This window comes from Sphaerodactylus townsendi, linkage group LG04 (genome assembly GCF_021028975.2).
Source record: "Sphaerodactylus townsendi isolate TG3544 linkage group LG04, MPM_Stown_v2.3, whole genome shotgun sequence".
NCBI lineage: Eukaryota > Metazoa > Chordata > Lepidosauria > Squamata > Sphaerodactylidae > Sphaerodactylus > Sphaerodactylus townsendi.
In genome coordinates, this window is record NC_059428.1 from 124,469,167 (window position 1) to 124,488,835 (window position 19,669).

The 19,669-nt window shown below is 39.6% G+C and overlaps 1 protein-coding gene, 1 non-coding gene and 1 pseudogene across 6 annotated transcripts in view; 2 read left to right on the forward strand and 1 right to left on the reverse strand.

Moving 5' to 3' along the window:
* Positions 1-19,669, forward strand: part of DACH1 (dachshund family transcription factor 1) — a 454,713-nt gene that overhangs the window by 320,628 nt on the left and 114,416 nt on the right. For 3 of the 5 annotated variants that reach the window (XM_048492794.1, XM_048492796.1, XM_048492798.1), the window contains 2 exons: positions 1,276-1,411; positions 4,217-4,351. In XM_048492794.1, coding sequence (XP_048348751.1) covers positions 1,276-1,411; positions 4,217-4,351 — 271 coding nt within the window. The remainder of the gene's footprint in view (positions 1-1,275; positions 1,412-4,216; positions 4,352-19,669) is intronic. The other 2 variants (XM_048492795.1, XM_048492797.1) reach the window with 1 other exon arrangement.
* On the reverse strand, positions 10,223-10,322 carry LOC125432256 (annotated as a pseudogene).
* LOC125432258 lies at positions 10,309-10,413 on the forward strand. The gene has a single exon (XR_007244435.1). It is a non-coding gene; the product is annotated as a U6 spliceosomal RNA (small nuclear RNA).

The window sequence follows — 19,669 nt, forward strand, 5'->3', positions numbered from 1 at the left end:
GCTGTGACAACTTTCCTAGACACTTTGAGGGTTGCTGAGATCCACAGGGAGTTGGATGCCAAAATTGAGAGTGGTCTAGGGGAGGCATCCAGAGAACCGTCTGGTAGAGGGTTTTTTTAAATCATTTTCAATTAATGAGGTCTGATTATGTGGGCAAGTTGTTTGCTGGGGTCCAGCCAACAACACACCTTTCCCCTCTTGCCTTTAAAAGCTAGCTGCCTTGGTATGACTGATTGGATATGGGGTGGTGGTGGAATCTTCTTTAGAGCCTGAAGATTTAAACAACTATTGTCTGGTGGCTGGCATACCTTTTAGCCAAGATATTAGAGAGGATTGTGGCTGATTGGAAGAAGCTGATTATCTAAAGGAACACCTTCTCCCATATCAACCTGCCATGCCCTAAGATCAGCAGATGAAGCCCTTCTGGTGGTACCACCACCTTCAGTGGTAAGAAAAGATGGAGACACTAAATAGGTCTTTTTCAGAGGTGGCCCTAAGACTGTGGAATTATCTCCCTCCTAAAGTGCATCATTCATCTTCTTTATATATGTTTAGAAAACTAATGAAGATGTACTGATTTTCACTGGCCTGTTGCTGAAGATATGGTTTCCCCCTTCTGCCAACAGGATTTTTTGAATTTTAAATGGGTTTTAATGAGTTTTATGAATTTGTATAGGTTTTAATAACTTTTATGGATGTTAAGTAAGTATTGTTGTTCCATTATTATAAATTGTAATTGTTTATAGACTTATCAATATTTTATTATTTTTATTTTATGTTAGAACCCGCCCAGAGACAGACAGACAGACAGATCTGTGTCATGCTACATACCTGAATATACCCTCCTGCTTTGTTTGCAAACCCATTTGATGGACATCTTGCAGCTCTAATGCTTGTCCACTGTTTGAGGATTGAATGTTGTTCAAACCCATTGTTCAAATCATTTGCTTCCTCTTGTACGATTTTATAAAATGATATAGAATAAGGCATGCTTTCATAACTAGTGGCCAAATGTACCCTCACAGAAAATAGCAACCCTTTAAAATTTAAGGGTACCAGAAATCACCAAACAGCTCTTTTGATAACTGAAAAAAATTGGGTACTGGAAACAAAGCTGAACCAGAACCCCAAATGGGAGGGGGGGCACCCTTGAAAATGTGGGTGATTAATCCAGATCCCAAACCATCTACTACCCCCATTGGTAACTGTAAAAACAGAAGCTTGTACTAAATGGTACTGTTTTCACGCTGGATTTTTCTTTTTGGTGATGTACAGGAACGAGTACCAGACAGCCCTTCTCCTGTTCCTTCCCTTGAAGAGGGCCGAAGGCCTGGAAGCCATCCGTCCTCTCATCGTAGCAGCAGTGTCTCCAGCTCCCCAGCCCGAACTGAAAGTTCTTCAGACAGAATCCGTAGGTCACAATGCATTACCTTTTTTTTTTTCATTTTCATTCACCATTTTGTTTATTTATTTTACGCAGTTTGTACCCTGCCCTTTCCCAGTGAAGCTGGACTCAGGGCAGTTAACAGCATGCAAAGTATACATACATATATAATACAAAATTAAAATGTAATTAAAACCATAAAAGCCTAGTCTAAACGTATAATATATATAATGAGTTATATACACATAAACTGTATGTATATAATGGGTACCATATACAATGAGTTAAGTGCTAAACCACTCAAAGATCATGCAAGTATGGTGTTGTTGTTAGAGTATCTGACTAGGATCTGGAAGATCCAGGTTCAAATCCCCATTCCGCCATGGCAGCTTGCTGGGTGACCTTGGGCCAATCACACATTCTCCTTACAAGATGATTGTTTTAAGGAGGAGAAGGAGATGAGAACATTGTAAGCCGTTTTGGGTCCCTGTTGGACAGATAGGCCGGGTATAAATGAAGTAAACAAATAATAACCCAAAGAATCACGTCGTCAGCTTCACGATTTCTTAACCTTACTTTCCCCCCTGTACTTCTATTGATATAAATGATCTATTAAACATGAAGATGTAAACAGTGCAGGATAGTTAGCAGGGAAATAAGTTTATGAGATTAGTTTCTAGAATCAGCATTCACAGACGAAGCCTTCAGAAGATGGAAACCACCAAGCTCAACTACTAGCCAGACATTGAGGCTTGCCTGATGTTCACAACCCCCTTCCCATTTCTGCAGTCCCAATAAGGCAGGAAAAAAGGGTAGGTGTGTTAAGTGCTCGTTGGGCCTCTCTATATCACCAGTGGGTGATACAAATCACTTTCATACGGGCTGCCAACCACCAGATGGTGACAGGAGATTTCCTGGGTTTACAACTGATCTCCAGCAACAGAGGTTATTTCTCCTGGCTCTATGCGATTATATCCCATTGAAGCTCCTCCCTAAAACCCAACGACCTCAGGCCCCACCCCTAAACCCCAAAATCTCTACCCCCAAGCCACCAACCCTATCCTCGTGTCAGACTTTCATGGAGACCTGCAATGCAGTGCAGTTGTATTTTTTCATGGTCTTTTACCAATGCAACCAATGTTTGACTATACTTGACCTGAAAACAACAACAACAACAACTTTATTTATAGTGCCATATTAAGCAGAATTACACCCTTCCAAGTCCATTCCTTTAGATGACACTTCTAATTGTATTCCGAGTTAGTTACCTTGCTGGCGCTAAAATCTAGACAAAGGATTGTTGTTGTTGGGTTGGGTTTTTTTTAATTCTATGGGAGAAGCAGCAAAAAATGTAGTATATCTATTACAAAATGATAGGATGTATGGAGCACCATCTGTGCATTTTCATGTTAGTGGCATTACGTACAGAGGGTTGTGTTTATTGTAATCTTTTTCATACTAGCACATTAATTACGGGAGCTTTGAATCAGAGCACTGAAAATAAGACCCAGGTCACAGTCACATGCATATCATTTATTTTCTTATTCCTTGATAACTGGTTTTTGAAGAAATGACCTGGCCATTGAAAACGTTGTGTCTGAAGTGAAAGTTCCATCAGTAGTGCATGTTTGGCTCATTCACACATGCTGTGATGGCTCCGTCACACATGCTGTTATGTAAACAGCACAACAGTTCCTGTTCCCCGTTCATAAACCCTTTGTGATTTTCATTTAGTGCTTAAACACACATTTCATTCACTTGATATACTGAAGTCTTCAAAGTCCACTAAGTTTTAGAGCTGAAAAACTGGTCAAATGAGAGTTCTAAGGCTAGGGGTTCTATATTTGGTATCTCATGAGGGACTTTGCTGGTGTCTATTAAATTGTTTTCAGGGTCTACAATTTCATATTTTGCTCCTGTCAAAATGCGTTTCTGGATCCAGAAAAAGTATTCTAGATCTGGAAAACAGCTAGTTCCCTTCCACGCAGTATTTCAGAAACTTTACAGTAGCATTCCTGTTGTGTGTAACTGTGTGTATCATGCTGTCTGAGATTTATAAGGTCTTTAAAGAGGCATTTTAAGTGTTTGGCTCAAGAATCCACCAGTGGAATCTTATCTGTCTGTGACCAAGAAATCCAGCTGGAGAAAAACAAATTGTACCTGTGGGCACAAGAAGACAAAAAGAGCAAGGTGCAAGATAGAGAATTTATTTAGTTCTTATAGATCCCTATGCTTTGCAATGTAGTTCTTATAGATCCCTATGTTTTGCAACGTAGTGAAGGAACATCTCCTTTGAGGCAGTGTTTTGATTGCAGACATATTCACTCTTAGGTGCCGCAGATTCCGGAAGCCCTGTGCTTCCTGAGAGCAGACAAACCCCAGTGTTTTCCATGACTTCAGAGTTTTTGCTCCTTCCAGTCTCTCTCTCCCCCACCCCCCAACTCTTTACAAGTATTTCCAGGAGATTGACATACACCTGTTAAAAAAAAAGAAGCCCAAAATTAATAATAATGAAACTTTGCAATAGCGATATAAAGAATAATGTTATTAAAAATTTAAGGGATTTTTTTTTCCAGTCGGCAATCTTGCAACCAACCAGGAATTACCTGGAAATGGAGGTAGGCAAGTTAGGCAGTGGGGCACTTCCTTGCATGTGAACAGAGGACCACAAGGAGACCCCACCGCGGAGGAAAGCTCTCCATGGATAATGGCCTTGGAATATTTTTCTCAGTAACTCCCATCACTCTGGCAAAAGCTAGGTTGTTTCACATGATTATTGTAGAATGTACTTGCACTAATTGATTGTTTTTGGCTTCTTCTGTATCATGCTAGCAGCTGTCCATCAGAATGGATTGTCCATGAACCAGATGTTGATGGGTTTATCGCCGAATGTTCTGCCTGGTCCAAAAGAGGGTGACCTGGCTGGTCATGAAGGTCATGATGCAAAAAGAATGCACATGGAAAAAGGTACAGAATTACTTTAAATTTTCATTGTATTGCTTAAAGTAAGCGAACATTATGTCCCATGTATTGGTAATCAAGCAACTGCAATCTTGGTACTACTGACGATGCACCCGTGACATCATTGGTGGAGACAGAAAAACAATTTCTTGGCCGTACTACAAGATAATATTTATTCATTTTCTCTGTGTGTGTGTGTGTGTGTGTATGTGTGTGTGTGTGTTTATACCCATGTGATGCATTAATTATTTTAATCATGGGGGAGGAAATTAAATGGTAAAAAATGTTTTAATAATGATTCTCAAAAGAGGAACAAATTGATTAAAATTGCACAGTGAAAAACAGATATGAAAACAGTAGCCCTTATCTGTCCCACTTCTTAGATGTCTATTCCTGGAACGGTATTTTACAGAGAAATTATTTGTTATAATTGCTGTGTGTCTTTAGCTGATCAAAGAAACAGTCACTTGAAGTCAACCACTATGAGATAACTGTTGATGGGTCCATGTGAACAGCGGGCTGAGAGGCTAAATTGCTTAGCTCCAACAACTCTTAATAGAGTAAAATGAGACTGGCGGATATCATGTAATTTATTTTAAATTTAATCAGCCATCTGACTGAGAATGTATGAGCCAGATTAATATCTATTAGTATTTCTATTGATTATTTTGCCATCTTCTCATTTGGTTTATATAGACTTGTTGGGGACCTTCCTTCTGCATAGGAAACATTAACCAGTGTCATTTATAGAAATATTGTTGAGGCAGGCTGTATAGTTTGTGCAGATGATATATACACTTTAAGTTACCTCTGTGGAACGATGAGATAATGAGATATTAGAGGCTCAACTCAAAAAAGGCAACAGCTTGGTAGCAAAACAAAATAGAGCCATAACAGCAAGTGCACCAATACATCTGTATGGAATTGCTGTTAGCAATAAAGATTTTAAAACGAGATACATTTTGTGGTCTGGTTTAATAGATACAAAAAGGTTCCCAGCTCTATCTTGCGTTCAACTACTGTGAGCTGTGGAAGGCAAATTAAAATCTGGACACTTCCATTCTGGACAGGTGGCATCTTTAATAAAATTACACTAAAAATTAATGGGAACAACATTTCTTTTATTCAAATCATTAATTTTGGTTCAGTGCACACACAACCTGTTATGGCTCCTTGCGCGCCCCCCACTTCGACCCGGCAAATGGTATCCGCGCCGGCAATGTGCTATGAGCAAATAGGCTTGTTTTCAGTATTGAGAAAATGTTTCTCTTAGTGTCCATTCAAGTTTTATGGAGGTAAAAGTGAACTTCACCTTGTTAAGCCCGCTAGGTTTGTGGTAAAATAGTTGCACATCTTATGTGATGTGCATTTTTTTTTTAAAAAAAATGGAATTTGATTATGAATTCCAATTATGAATGTATCTAATCTGAGGCCTGTTCCTGTTGAAACTGCAGGGTCCCCCCCACCCCCACAGACACTGTTTAGATCGTTGCCTTCTTTTGTCCCCGTTTTCGTCCGTCTCCCTCTGTCTCTGTCTACTGAATTGGTTGTAAATATTCATGGGTTATCTAGATTTATAGGGTATACTAAATTAAAAATTGTTTTCTGTCATGACTACATTTATCATATCTCCAGAGCCAGCCCTGCAACTTTTAGGGCAAGCTTACCTGGATGAAAAACAAGCGGTTTCACTTACAGATATTTACAAAGATAGTAATTATCTGTTTGCATCATTATGGGCCCGTGGTTCAGATATGCAATTTTGTTTCTGACCACCTTTAATCATTCAAAATCATTAATCATTATTACAGGTGGAGAAACAAATGCAAACCAGATAGGTTCAGGCATTTTTTTGTTCTTAGGATGGAAAATACCCTGTCTGTATCGTTCTCCTATTTTAAAAAAAAAATCTGAATTTTTGAACATTTAGTCATTAAGCATTTGTGCATAACTCTGTTTTCTTCCAAGACACATTTGTGCTAATCCATCAATTGGAGGCAGAATGACTTTTAATAATTACTTTTGTGAGTTCAAGGAAAAGCCCCATCTCATCTCTTCCTGTTCCCCTTCCCACTTTAATTCTAGTCCCCTTTGAGAAGAATGTTCCTTTCAGAATATATGTTGTACTTCAAAGTTAAAGTAATAGGCGCATTAATTGATTTAAGAGTTGGCACCAAAGGAGGGGAAATGTACTGTAGGGTTATGTAAAGGTAGGAAAATTTTACAGTTGTGCATGGATTGGTTTCAATACATTTTAAAAACATCTACTTTTAAAAATTCTGTCAGATTGAATAAGAAATACATACAGATATTTAACCATTAAACGGGGGGGGGCAGGGGCGGTCCAGAATATGATTTATTCCAGTTGATCTTTGGTTAATTGATTGTTCTGTGATTGGATCTTAAAAACATACTTACAGCCCAGTCTTTCCTTGGATCTTGGTCATAAAGAGAAGGACCACAGATTCATTTTTTGTTAAACGGCACTAAACTGAAACCTGTTTGATTTATTATTATGCTTCTTTGCTATCATGGGAGACAACATTGGGATAATCTCTCTTGGTTTATCTCTGTCTCCCCACCAAGTAGTGATTTTCATTGTATAATCAGCCCCAGGATACTGGAAAGAGAGGTACTTCCTAGGACTCCATGCATCCTTCAGTGGTTAACCAAGAGAAAGGTCATAGCTCAGTGGCAGAGCGTCTGCTATGCATGCAGGCAGTCCCAGGCTCAATTCCTGGCCTCTCCAGTTAACAGGATCAGGTAGTAGGTGTTGATGTGGAAGACCTCCACCTGACTCCCTGAAGAGCCACTTCCTGTTTGTGTACTGATTCCGCATAAGGTAACTTCCCATGTTCATAAATCATGCCATGGCTTTGCCTCAGTCAGGAATCTGTGTACCAACCTTGATTCTCCGCTAAACTTGCATTCAGTCTATCTAGTTTCTATGAAGGGAGCAAAGTTCCACCCACAGGCTTCAAACTACTGTATTTATGTCAGCAGCCTTCAAACGACTCATGTCCTTGTACTTGTACTGTTGACCAAAAGTTACCATATCTGCTTTTCCTGTATCTCCAATGGTTAATTCAAAGAGAAAAGTCAGTTTGTTTTAGAGGAAGTAGCATATTGCAAATGAGTTGGTCTGTTTGGCTGCAGTTATCTGGAAACTGGAAACAAGGTATATAATCTGTACTTGACAATACATTTATTTATTTGAAATACTTATTTGACTGCCTTTCTCCCGAGCATCTGGAGATTCAATATGGTAGTGAATTTCTTTTGCAAAATCTTGAAAATAATTTTCAACTTTGTTACTGCAACATAGTTTAAGAACCACTACAAATTTGAGAATAAGTATTATATGGTTTTCCCCCACACACACCATTTTCACAGGAGTACTGGGTCTTCGGATCAGAAAATTCTTCTATCTACATTTATTTCTATTTTCTTGATTGATGCAAATGGTAAACAGACCTTGAATGTCACTTTTACACTGGACAAGGAATATGCTATTTGAGAGGTAATCTGAAAGAGCACTTTTAGTTTGAAAAATGTCTGTGATTATTTCAGTTTCAAGCAATGAAATATTTGAAAACTTCACAGCAGCTGAAACTAGGGAGGGCTTTTTAAATTTACTAAGCTTCTTGCATTTGTGAAACTCTTGTGGGGGTTTTTTTGTCTTGCCAACCTGCAGTAAATCACTTATAGATTGTTAACAATGCCTTGATTCTGCTGTAGTTTCTCTTAGCCCTCAGTTTTAAAATTCAACAGAATTCCCTTTGGTTACACAAAGAGCACTCATATGTATCTAGAGAGACATAATAAAAATCTACATAGCCAAATTAGAATATGTCCTAAAGCTAAATCTAATTCTGAATACGCAAAAAGGAAAACCTCGCTATTTTCAATGATCTTGTTTGATAAACATACATACGATTTTATTTCTCCAGGCAACGTGTACCTTCTATTAATTCTTTGGTTCTGAGTGCATGTTGACAGTCACTTTAATCTGTATATTTATATATTTATGCCTGGTGCCTAGGCCCAGATCTACCAGGGCCTATCCTAAGAATGCCAAGATGTAATGTGGTGCTCTGACATTTTGATTACATAAGAACATAAGAAAAGTCATGCTGGATCAGATCAAGGCCCACAAAGTCTATAAGTCTATTCACACAGTGGCCAACCAGGTGCTTTTTGGAAGCCCACAAGCAAGATGGCTGCAGCAGCATTATCCTGCCTGTGTTCCACAGCACCTAATATCATATGCATGCTTTTCCGATATTGGAGAGAATAGATACACATTTTGATTATTATTTATTATTTATTTTGACTACTAGCCGTGGATAGCCCTATCCTCCATGAACTCCACTCTTAAAGCCTTCCAAGTTGGCAGCCATTACCACATCATGGGCTAGGGAGTTCTGCGGTTTAACTGTGTGTTGTGTGAAGAAATACTTTCTTTTGTCAGCAGATGACCTCGTTTTCTGGTTGGAGAGGGGGATGGAAGCTTCTTCCTGTCCACTCTCTCTACAGAATGCATAATTTTATAGACATCTATTATCTCTCCCCTTAACTGTCTTCTTTCTAAGCAACTCTAAGAGTTTCAACCGTTCCACATAGGGTAGTTGTTCTAATCCCCTCATCATTTCACTTGCTTTTTTTCTGCACCTTCTCAAACTTTGTAATATCCTTTTTTAGGTTTGGTGACCAAGTGTGGTCTCACCACTGAAATTCTAACCGGGGCCCACTCTGCTTTGCTTCTGAGATCTGACGAGTTTAGGTTAGCTTGGACCATCCTCTGGATCTGTGTAATTCTGCGGAATTTCTGTCTGGGAAAAGTAGAATGCTACAATAACGCGTGATGTAAAGGTATAGCAGACTCACTCAGATCCAACAGGCTTTCATTGGAAAGAGCCAAGGCCAAAATAGTACAGGATTCAGAGAGACAGCAGGCATACTCTTTTATCATTGGCTACTTTGGGCTCATAAGAGCCCTTAATTATTAATTAATGACTCAGAGTTCTCTTGAGGCACATTAGTATGCCCCAGGGCACAGTCTGAAAATTTAAACCATTAAGCCAACTAATTAAACTGGAAATTTATTTACAAAATTCAAGGCAACAGTAGAGATCAGACATCCGTGAAAAGCATCAAAGAAAAACCAAGCAACCATCCAAGGAGGGGGAAAAGTCCTTTATTCCCAAAGCATTTGGTCTATCACACTTTTTCAGGGATGCAAGCTTTACAAATAGATCAGGGCCATTTACATCTCGTAACATCTAGACAGAGAAGGCAGATGAAAAAAATCTGAGACTAAATAGGCTTATAGCTATCAACAGTTAAAATAAGTCCCTTCGTGTGACCCTTGGTGAGTCAAAATGAGACAATAAGGAAATAACATTAGATACAGAGATTTAGGAACAACTAAATGTGTGCAAATCTAATTTTTTGTCAAAGGCTTTCACAGCCTGAATCACTAGGATGTTGTGGGTTTTCTGGGTTGTATGGCCGTGTTCCAGTAGTATTTTATCCTGACATTTTACCTGCATCGGTGGCTGGCATCTTCAGAGGATGCAGGCAAAAGAAAAGACTACTGGAACATGGCCATACAACCCGGAACACCCACAATATCCTAGTGATTCTAGCCGTGAAAGCCTTTGACAAAACATTAGGGTTGCACACATTTAGCTGTTCCTAAATCTTTGTATCTCTGAATTCCTGAATGGATTTCTCATTATTCCTGTCCGGACACCCTCAAATCTGAAGATAGTTCTCATGATAGCTACTGAAAGCAAAGGACTGGATCTAACCACTATTTCCACTGGTGAAAAAGTGAAGACCCCTACCCTCAACCTTTACCCCAGACAAGCTTCACTGAGTATTAGGTGTTCCACAAATTTGCATGTCATGCTTGCACAGGGACCATGCTAGTCTTCTCTGTAATTTACCAATTTTAGGATATGCACTTCAGCACCACATATCCTAAAATTGGAGCGATGTAGAGAAGATTAGCATGGACCCTGTGCAAGCATGACATGCAAATGCATGAGATGTTCTGCAGAGACAAAAGCCATGTGAGACAAGACCTGCAGCAAAGAAGACAGTTGGACAAAACAGAGTGAAATAGCTGACTGGCTCCAACCACTATGTAGCATGACCAAGGAAACATAAGAATGTAACTCTGCTTAGGATTGCATGGTTTGTCGTGTGTTAACTAGGTTGTCCACTTTGAAAAATTGTTACTGTGTACAAAGAGTGGCCTCCATGGTCAGATGATGGAAAACAACATGTTCTCTGCCAGCTGCACTGGCTCCAGGTGAAGGACCAATTCGGGTTCAAGGTATCGGTATTCACCTTTTAAAGCCCTAAACGGTCTGGGGCCAGCGTACCTACAGGATCGCCTCTTGCAATATGCCCCCACAAAGATGGCTACATTCACTCATGGTAAATCTGCTGGTGGTCACTGACCCCAAGGATGTCCGACTAGCCTCAACCAGGGTCAGGGCTGTTTTGGCCCTGGCCTCAACCTGGTGGCACATTCTGGGTAGGAAGACTTGGGCCCCATGTGACTTTATGGGATACCACAGGGTCTGTAAGACAGAGCTGTTCACCAGGCATACAGTTGAGGCAGCTGTGGCATTCAATCTATGCTTCCCCCTCACCACTACTATCTGTTCCACCTTTTGCCATTCCCCAAGTAAAGGATAAGCAAATCCTGTTTTAAAATGTGATTTTGAATGGGTTGTTATATTTTCATTATTGTATGTGAGGAATCAGTTATTGTTGTGATATAGTGTTGCTGTTATTATTATTAAGAAATAATAAGAGTTCTGGCTGAATCTAGACATTCTTTACCCATAGATTTCATTCATGTATAGCTTCAAATGTATATGCAAATTGGAGCTGTGTCTTTACAGAGAGACAGAAAGTCAGTGTGATGCAGCAGTTGGAATGCTGGACTAGGAGATTTCTGCTCTACATTCAGACTCAGACAGTAACCTTAGGCCAGTTTCTCTCTCCATTTCACCCTCTCTCCCCTGTCTTCTACCTCACACAGTGATTGTGAAGGTAAAATGGAGAAGAGGAGGGCAAAAATATAATAGCTTTACCATGATATGATAGGCCAGGTTAGTTTGATCTCTTCAGAACTTGAAAGTTAAGCAGGGTCAGCCGTGGTTAGTAGTTCGATGTAAAGGGTTGTGACATGGAGGCAGGCATGTTTGCCTCATGTTTTACTTTTACCTCGAAAGCCCTCTGGGATCATTGTATGTTGGCCTTGACTTGACAGCACTTTACACACAGAGAGACAAGAAGCATGTATTTCCGTTGATTGTTCATTCTTTAAAGCACTTTTATCCAGTGGTGGGATCCAAAAATTTTAGTAACAGTTTCCCATGGTGGTGGGATTCAAACTGTGGCATAGTGCCAATGGGGCTAGGCGGGGCACGACGGGGGCGTGGCCAGGCATTCCAAGGAGGGCAGGAGCGATTTCACCAAGTGGCGGGGCGCTGCTGGCAAGGACAGCAGCTGTGCTGTTGCCGGTTCCGTTGAGGCGGGGAAATGAATCGCAACGCAAAGCGCCATGAGGCTGCCACGCACGCCGGTGCACCTCCTGCTACACTGCTTCAAGTTCTGCACGCTACTGCTGAAGAGGAGGGGCGTAACTAAGGCAAAAATCACCTGGCAAAATCACCAATTAGTAACCCCCTCTCGGCACACACAAAAAATTAGTAACCTACTCTCAGGAACCTGTGAGAACCTGCTGGATCCCACCTCTGCTTTTATCACTAGCTCCTTATGGTTGAGAAAAGTGGGGTATAAATCCAAACTCTTCTTCATCTTCTAACTACCAAGTTAAGGTTCAGACACTGATGATTAACTTGAGCTTCAGATTAAGGGGAAATAGATGCCTTATTACTGCATGATATCTAACTATCAAATGCACACAAGCCACAGGTTATAGAACACAACACATTTCCTTTAGTAAATGCCACACCTTTGATGGGCATTAATGAGTTTTAATTAGAAATTTTCACTGCAGAGCGTCACAAAATCTAATGTGAGGACATGATAGTAAAGCTAGTGATATTAAGTTTTAGCTGATAGGTCACATAAATTTATGTTTTATGTATTTTTAATAAAAATCCTCCATTTCCATGTATACAACTGGATACACATTTGCTGTCTCAAAGTGTCCTGTCATGTTTGTGCTTTCTTACTGTCCATACTTAATCACTTTATGTACGCAGAACCAACTCTTTCACTTGGCTAAACACTGCCACAATCTTGTTCCAAATATTATGTTCTGGGTTAAGAAGCATAGTAATAGCTCCCCAGCCTCCCATGCTTGGAGCAGTTTAAATTCCTCCATCAACTTGGTGGAATGATTAACTGCGATGTTCCAGCCCTTGCATGTAAAGTCAAAGCAGTGGTTTACCCAAAGGAAGCCGAATTAACTTTTATATGATAATTCAGAATCCCTGGATCAGCGCTTTATTGTAAGTCTTTTAAACGGATTATCGAAAGGCAATTTTGCCCTGTAGATAGCCACTATTTATTTCAGCTCACACCAACTTTCTTTCAAAGCTCTTTTTAAAAAGTTTTAATTGTTCCTTCAAAACTTTATGTTAACCAACCACAGTTTTAATGAAAGAATGCTGCTCTATATTTATGTGGATACTTTTTTTGTTTTGCTTTGTTTTTTGCTCATTCGGCCATTTTTGACTACTCTTTGGATCAAACTTTGGAGGGGGGGCAGGGGATTGGAGGGGGAGAGAATTACAGATTGCCACTGTTAGCTATATCTCATAGAACAGTTTCGGAATATTAACCCAGTACAATTGTTTTAACTACTGTGAAACCCACAGATGAATCTAAAAACCAAAAGCATCTTTCATGGGATTTTAAACACTATTTTCCTCCATATGCCATCCCAATTATTATTTAGATATTACATTCCTAATTTACTGTTAAGGTTGATTAGAATTCGAGCCTCTCAAAAGCATGCACCAAAGGTCTTGGGCTGTGGAAAACATTTTTATAAAATAATCCATTAATGCAGAGGAGTGCAACTAAATTAGTTAGCAATTTGCTGAGCATGAATTAATGAACAGAGCTTCTCCCAGCTCCCAGAGTTGTAATTTTCATAATAACCTCAGACCTTTATTTGGCAGGTTGTTTAGTTTTTTTCGTTTGAAGGTTTTCATTAGTCTAATGAGGACTATGCAAGGGCGAGCAGTCAGCACAATTTACATGGGGAAGCTATCATAATAAATGAAGCAATTTGAATAACACGTAAGGGTTTATGCAACAAGATAAGAAGAGATTGTAGAGTGAGATTTAGAGGTAACCAATACATTAGACCAACTAATAACTGAAGTAATCCCAATAAAAGGCTTAAGTGAAAGGAATGAAATTAATGATATATACAAAACTGTAATGATATGATACATGATTCATTAGATTAATAAAATAAGTGTTCAATTGTTTTTAGTGCTTTTAGCCCAAGCTTTGTTTGTATCGGGCACTTTAATTAGGATTGCTCGCTGGATACACTTGGCTTAGTTAAGTTTTCGTCTTTGGCTGCAGGGTTTTTAAATGATATTTCTTTCTTTTCTTATTTAATCTTTATAGCCCTAGCAGTCATTGAATTAATTATATTCAATATATTCTGCATGGAGATTTTTTAAAAACAAAAGATAGTATTTGCTTACAGCTCTACCTAAGTGGTGATTAAACTTTAGGGGGAAATGCAAAATGCCTGTTAGTTTGTTCAGTTAAAAAAGACCTACACTTGTCTTTGTTTAGAACTAGGGTAAGAAATAACTTGAATAACTGGGAGTTTTATGTTTGCTGCATCTTAATAACTTTTTAATACAATACAACCTTGCTTAATTTGGGGTGGGGGGGTGCTTTAAAAATATACCCATGTTTATTTGAAAAATCGTCCCTAAATATTTTGATATATCTACATTTAGCCAAGTCTTTATTTTTGAATTCTTGGCTGTTACAAAATAACTTCTACTTGTATATTGATGAAGAAATGTGTACATTCTCCCCTCCCCTTTGGCAAGCCATTTTTAAGGAAACGAGACCTAAATACAAATTCTTGGCTGTTCATTGGAGGGCGGAGAGCCCACTTTCAGTGGGTCAGGATAGTAGATCATGGCAACAGGTCCAGGTGTGGTAGCTGTTAAATAGATGCTTCTTATATTTTGGGCATTGCTGGTAAATGGAAAATGTTATAATTTCTAGTTTCATTTTTCTCTTGATTATCTCTTACTGGCACTTAGGGTGCTGGGTAAATCCAAATTACTACCCAGTTTCCCTGAAAATAAGACCTACCCCGAAAATAAGCCCTAGCATGATTTTTTGGGGTTTTGGAGGATGCTTGAAATATAAGCCCTACTCCAAAAATAACCCCTAGTTACAGATTCCCTGGCGCAGCTGATCTGGTCATGGCGGGGGGGGGGGGGGGCAAAATCATGGAAAAAAATAAGACGTCCCCTGAAAACTCTAGCACATCTTTTGGAGCAAAAATTAATATAAGACCCTCTCTTATTTTCAGGGAAACAGGGTAGAGTGGCCCTCTCTGTTGCACAGTAACATTTGAAGTCAATATCTTTTGGGATCCTTCTTGCTCGTTGACATGAGCAAACCTTAAGTCGTCACCATCCCCATCATGGCTGAAGATATTCAATAGAGCAGGGGTCTGCAACCTGTGGCTCTCCAGATGTCCATGGGGCTGATGGGAATTGTAGTACATGAACATCTGGAGAGCCACAGGTTCCAGACCCCTGCAATTGAGCATGCTTGTCCCAAGTAAATGCGGCACCATGTGCTTGTTTGTTCACGGCTCCTCCTATGCACAAACTAAATAGTTTTACATCGTTAAAGTTTTAGAGGAGGAACTAGATCCTGTTAAGTGATGTCCAAGTAAAGGGTTCTAGGAACCTTTCTGCAGAGTTACCATACAAATTGTTCTCTGTGTTAGATGACTGTAATACAAAAGAGGCTTGAGTGAGTGTTCATATGCACACAGTGTATAATTCAACATTAGTCAGAAATGAAAGAGTAATTACAAGAGTAATTGGAAAAGACAATAATTCTAGGAAAAGCTGAAGGCAGGAAGAGCAGAAAACCCAACATGAGATGGATAGACTCAGTCAAGAAGCCGTGGCCTTCATTCTGCAAGACCTGACCGAGCCTGTTAATTCTAGGATATTTTGGAGGTAATTAATTCAACAGTTCTTCACAAGTTGAAAGTGGCTTTCCAGCACTTAACGCACACACCACTTTTGGGACTAAGCAGTGATATGGAACATAAATGGTAAATTTCCATTCACCAGTAACGTTTCTTTTCTCTGTCCCAATTTCTGGTTCTTAAGAAACCAACTGTTAGTCCCATAAAATGCAGAGATGACAAAATGTCCCATTCCCTGAGCAAGCACAGTGGGCAACCTAAAATGGCATTAAAAGAGCATCAACCCAGAAAAAAACAGAAATTGTATCATAAGGTATAGAATTGGTTCTTAACAGGGAACCTAATATTCATAATAGCCTGTTGCTTTTCGGGGTGTATGATGTCATAGGTAGCTTTTCGGGGTGTATGATGTCATAGGTACCCCCCCGAATATAGATCCTTTGATAGTGCTAATCTGTAACATGATCAATATCTTATTCTAATGACAGCAAAAGTGCTCGGTGATATCTAGCACCATAATCACCTGCATATAATATCACTCTTAAGCGCTACATGACAAAAGGCATTTGTAATTATATTTACTTCTGAAAGATTATGGTTCGTAGTTAAACCAAGAGAGGCATCCTGTCATTTTCAGAACCCGTTAAACGTGACAGAATCCATTTTTCTGCCAACTTGTGAAGACCAGGCGGAGAGAAAATTTGCTGTGGTCAGCTAAGTGTAACCAGTGAGCAGGAAAGTGAATTTAATAATGCATTATTGTTCTTCACTGAAGGTGAACTGTTACAGTGCCTTTGTTATAGCAGACTTTTGCCTCTGCTCAGGTTTCCAGATGCCGTGCAGATTACCTGATTAAAATCTCTAATGCATGATAAAATATACCATGTAGGCTTTTTTTTCTGTATTAACATAAATGCATCAGTTTTTGGAAGACTACTGACACTGCTGCTAATTGGAAATATTTTATTACAGAGAAGGCTAAATGATAAGGAACTGTGAATTTACAAGGCTTATAACTACAGTGTGGTTTTTTCCAGATAGTAAGGTAATGAGAACAGAGCTCAAATGGTTTATGATAATGTTTCAAACCCTTGAGCTGAGACTTGGTACTCCCCATTTTATGTGGATAGCAACCAGATATTCGGCACAAAGGATAATATGTCTTTGGTCACCATGTTGGTTTTGAGCAGAGGTGAGGGGAGTTAGGTGGCAGCAGGTTTTTCCTCTTCCTCGTTTTTTCTTCCTTATCTCCAGATCCTCCATGTTTTCTCTCTAAAACGTTCACTTGCCTATATCTTCACTACAGTGCTAGGAATTGCTGTTGCCAACCTGACCTTAGCCCCTTTTAGTGACCTCTGAAAACAAAACGAGTCTATAGTTTATTTTAAAATATATATATAGTTGTCTAATGCGCCATATTAAAAGGTTCAAACAAGTAAAAGATTTTATGACAGTTTGTGAGAACACAGTTATATATTTAGAAGATGTGAAGAGTTTAGATTTATACTCCACTTTTCTTAACCCTGAAGTGTCTCAAAAGTGGCTTACAAATGCCTTCCCTTCCACTCCTCACAACAGGTAGGAAGAGGACTGAGACAATTCTGAGAGGGTTATTTTGTTGACTTCATTTACACACTTTACCCCCCTTCCCACGCACTGTGAGGAGCCAAAGGAACTGGCATCTTTCTCCTTTCCTCCACTTACCCCCACAGTTTTACTCAACACACCATAAAAGAGAAAAATATTGAGACTTGACAGTTAAGGTGGTTTGACACATGATTTTATATTAGAAGCCTGATAGGGGCCAAGTACTAGAGGTTTTGCATTCCAGCAAATGGGCACATTCCTGTCTAGTCACTTTCAAAAACAGGAGGCATGTTTGTTAAACATTTATATCCCACCTTTCCTCTTTGGTCAACGTGGCTTACAATAACAGTTAAAACATTCCCAGTTAAAACGAAGGATAAAATAGCAAGCTCAAAATCCCTCCCCCGTCCCTCATCAACAATGCCTACTGTTCAGACCCCTCAAAGGCCCTGGCAAACAGGCCAGCCTTGCAGCTCCTCCTGAAGATATCCAAGGATGGAGGTCCTTCCCACCTCTCCAGGGAGCTCATTCCACAGAGCAGCAGCTGTGACGAAAAACTCCAGAGGGGCCAGGATAGCCAGTGGGTGGCTGCCCAATGATCGTAGGTGGTGTACTGGGGCTCAAGAAAGAAGACAGTCCTTCAGATATGTAAGTTAAAGTTTACTGGTTGAATAACCAATTACACAGGAGCCCTCTGCTGGCAACTGAACCCTGGTGCAGCAAACTTCTTGTTCCAATGTACAAGGAAGTTGCCGCACACGGGAAGCAGAAGTGGCCCATGGCAAACTTCCTTGTACTAACATGAAAGGAAGTTGTCATGCGTCTACTGGTCTTGCTCTTGGCTTTCCCCATGGAAAGCAAGAGCACTTCAGCCATGCGCCTGGGGCCGCAATGTAGCAGAGAAGAGGTAAGCTCCCCCGTCCATAATCGGCCAAAGCTACCCTTCTCTTGTACCTTGCTTGATTCATGTCAACCATAATAATTAAAACGGGATAAAATGTCCTGCAGAAAATGAAAGCAATTTAAATACTTCCTGTATTTCTTGTCCACCACAATATTTTAATTCAACTCGGCAATAATAATAGAGTCATTCCCTAGACTGTGGGGAAGGTGGTTATTATGACCTGGATCCAGTCAACTCTTTAATTTTTCCTGCTGAGAATCAAAATGCTGCTTTCGAATTGTACGATCTCTCCTTTCCTTCCTGGGAGAGAAGCTTCTGTTAAACAGTTTTAAATTAGAATACAACGAAAAGATAAACACTGCTTCTTAAGTTCGTTGAAGTTTCCTGCGATACGAGAAGCTCGTGTGACAGGTAGACAAAAGAAACTCGGGATGCTGGCAGGAGGCAAGGAAGTATGATTCATTCACAGGGCATGAAGAAAATTTATATGTTTGTATTTGTCAGTTGCAGTGTAAAGCAGAGAGAGATGGAGCTAGTATAGCCTAGGAGAAACAGCATTTCTTTCAGCATGTACTCTGTCATCACAGAATGTCACATTTTCATTATTCTCCATGGATTTTTAAAAAAAACATATCTCAGAATGTGTAGGTCAGAATAACAAAAAATGATTTATATTTTGTTGGCATAGGACATTTCATTTGCCTTACAGATAATTTTAATCCTTTTAAATGACCTCTCCTTTCTTATGTAGAAAAAGGTGGGGGGGACCACCTTTTCAAGCGAAAGCCTAGATGTTAAACAAAGCCGCAATCCTGCCAACAGTCTGGTCCAATTTGTAATCTGACCTTGCGATCTTCTGTTTGCTTTGCAGGCAACCTTATGGCAGAGCAGCGTAAAACAGGTGCACAATCCTTCCTTCCAATATGTATTCTAATCATGCTCTGGATTTCATATTTTCTCAGTTTCAGTGAGTTTGCTGCTAACAAAGTCTCGCAAATTAAGAAATTACAGTGGGAAAATAATGGTCTCATAATTTGCTTAAGTAGAACCTTATCTTTTACTTTACAGATAATTACAACCCTTTTAACTGGCATCTCATTTCTTGTGACCCTTCCAAAATTACCTTTTAAAACAAAAACATGAAGATTAAACAGAGCAGCAATCTAAGGAACAGCCCAGACCAATTTGTAATCTGACCCGGAGATCTTCTGTTTGCTTTGCAGACATTGTGCCAGTGCATTGTAAAACAGGGGCAGAACACTTGATACTGTTGCCCCGCTGTTACACAAATGACCTGATTTTTTACTAGGCGCATAGTATTTCCTGTGTTCAATAAGAAAACTGCAGAAACCACAGATTAACAAAGTGGAAAAACTCTTGTCGGCTTCTCGGCCACAACCTTGGCAGTGATACAAAAAGATATCAGTGGAGTAAGATGTTTCTCATGCGCAAGAGAAAAAGTGGTGCTCTCCGGCTGCACTGAAACTACTTACAACAAATTAATAATTTTTATGACAATTTACTTGTCTTAGTTCCTCATATTCTGCAGTGAGGATGGTGTAATTTATCTAGCCCTGAAGTTTATTAGTTTTATAGTTTAACCAATTTGTTAAAGATTTCAAGATGA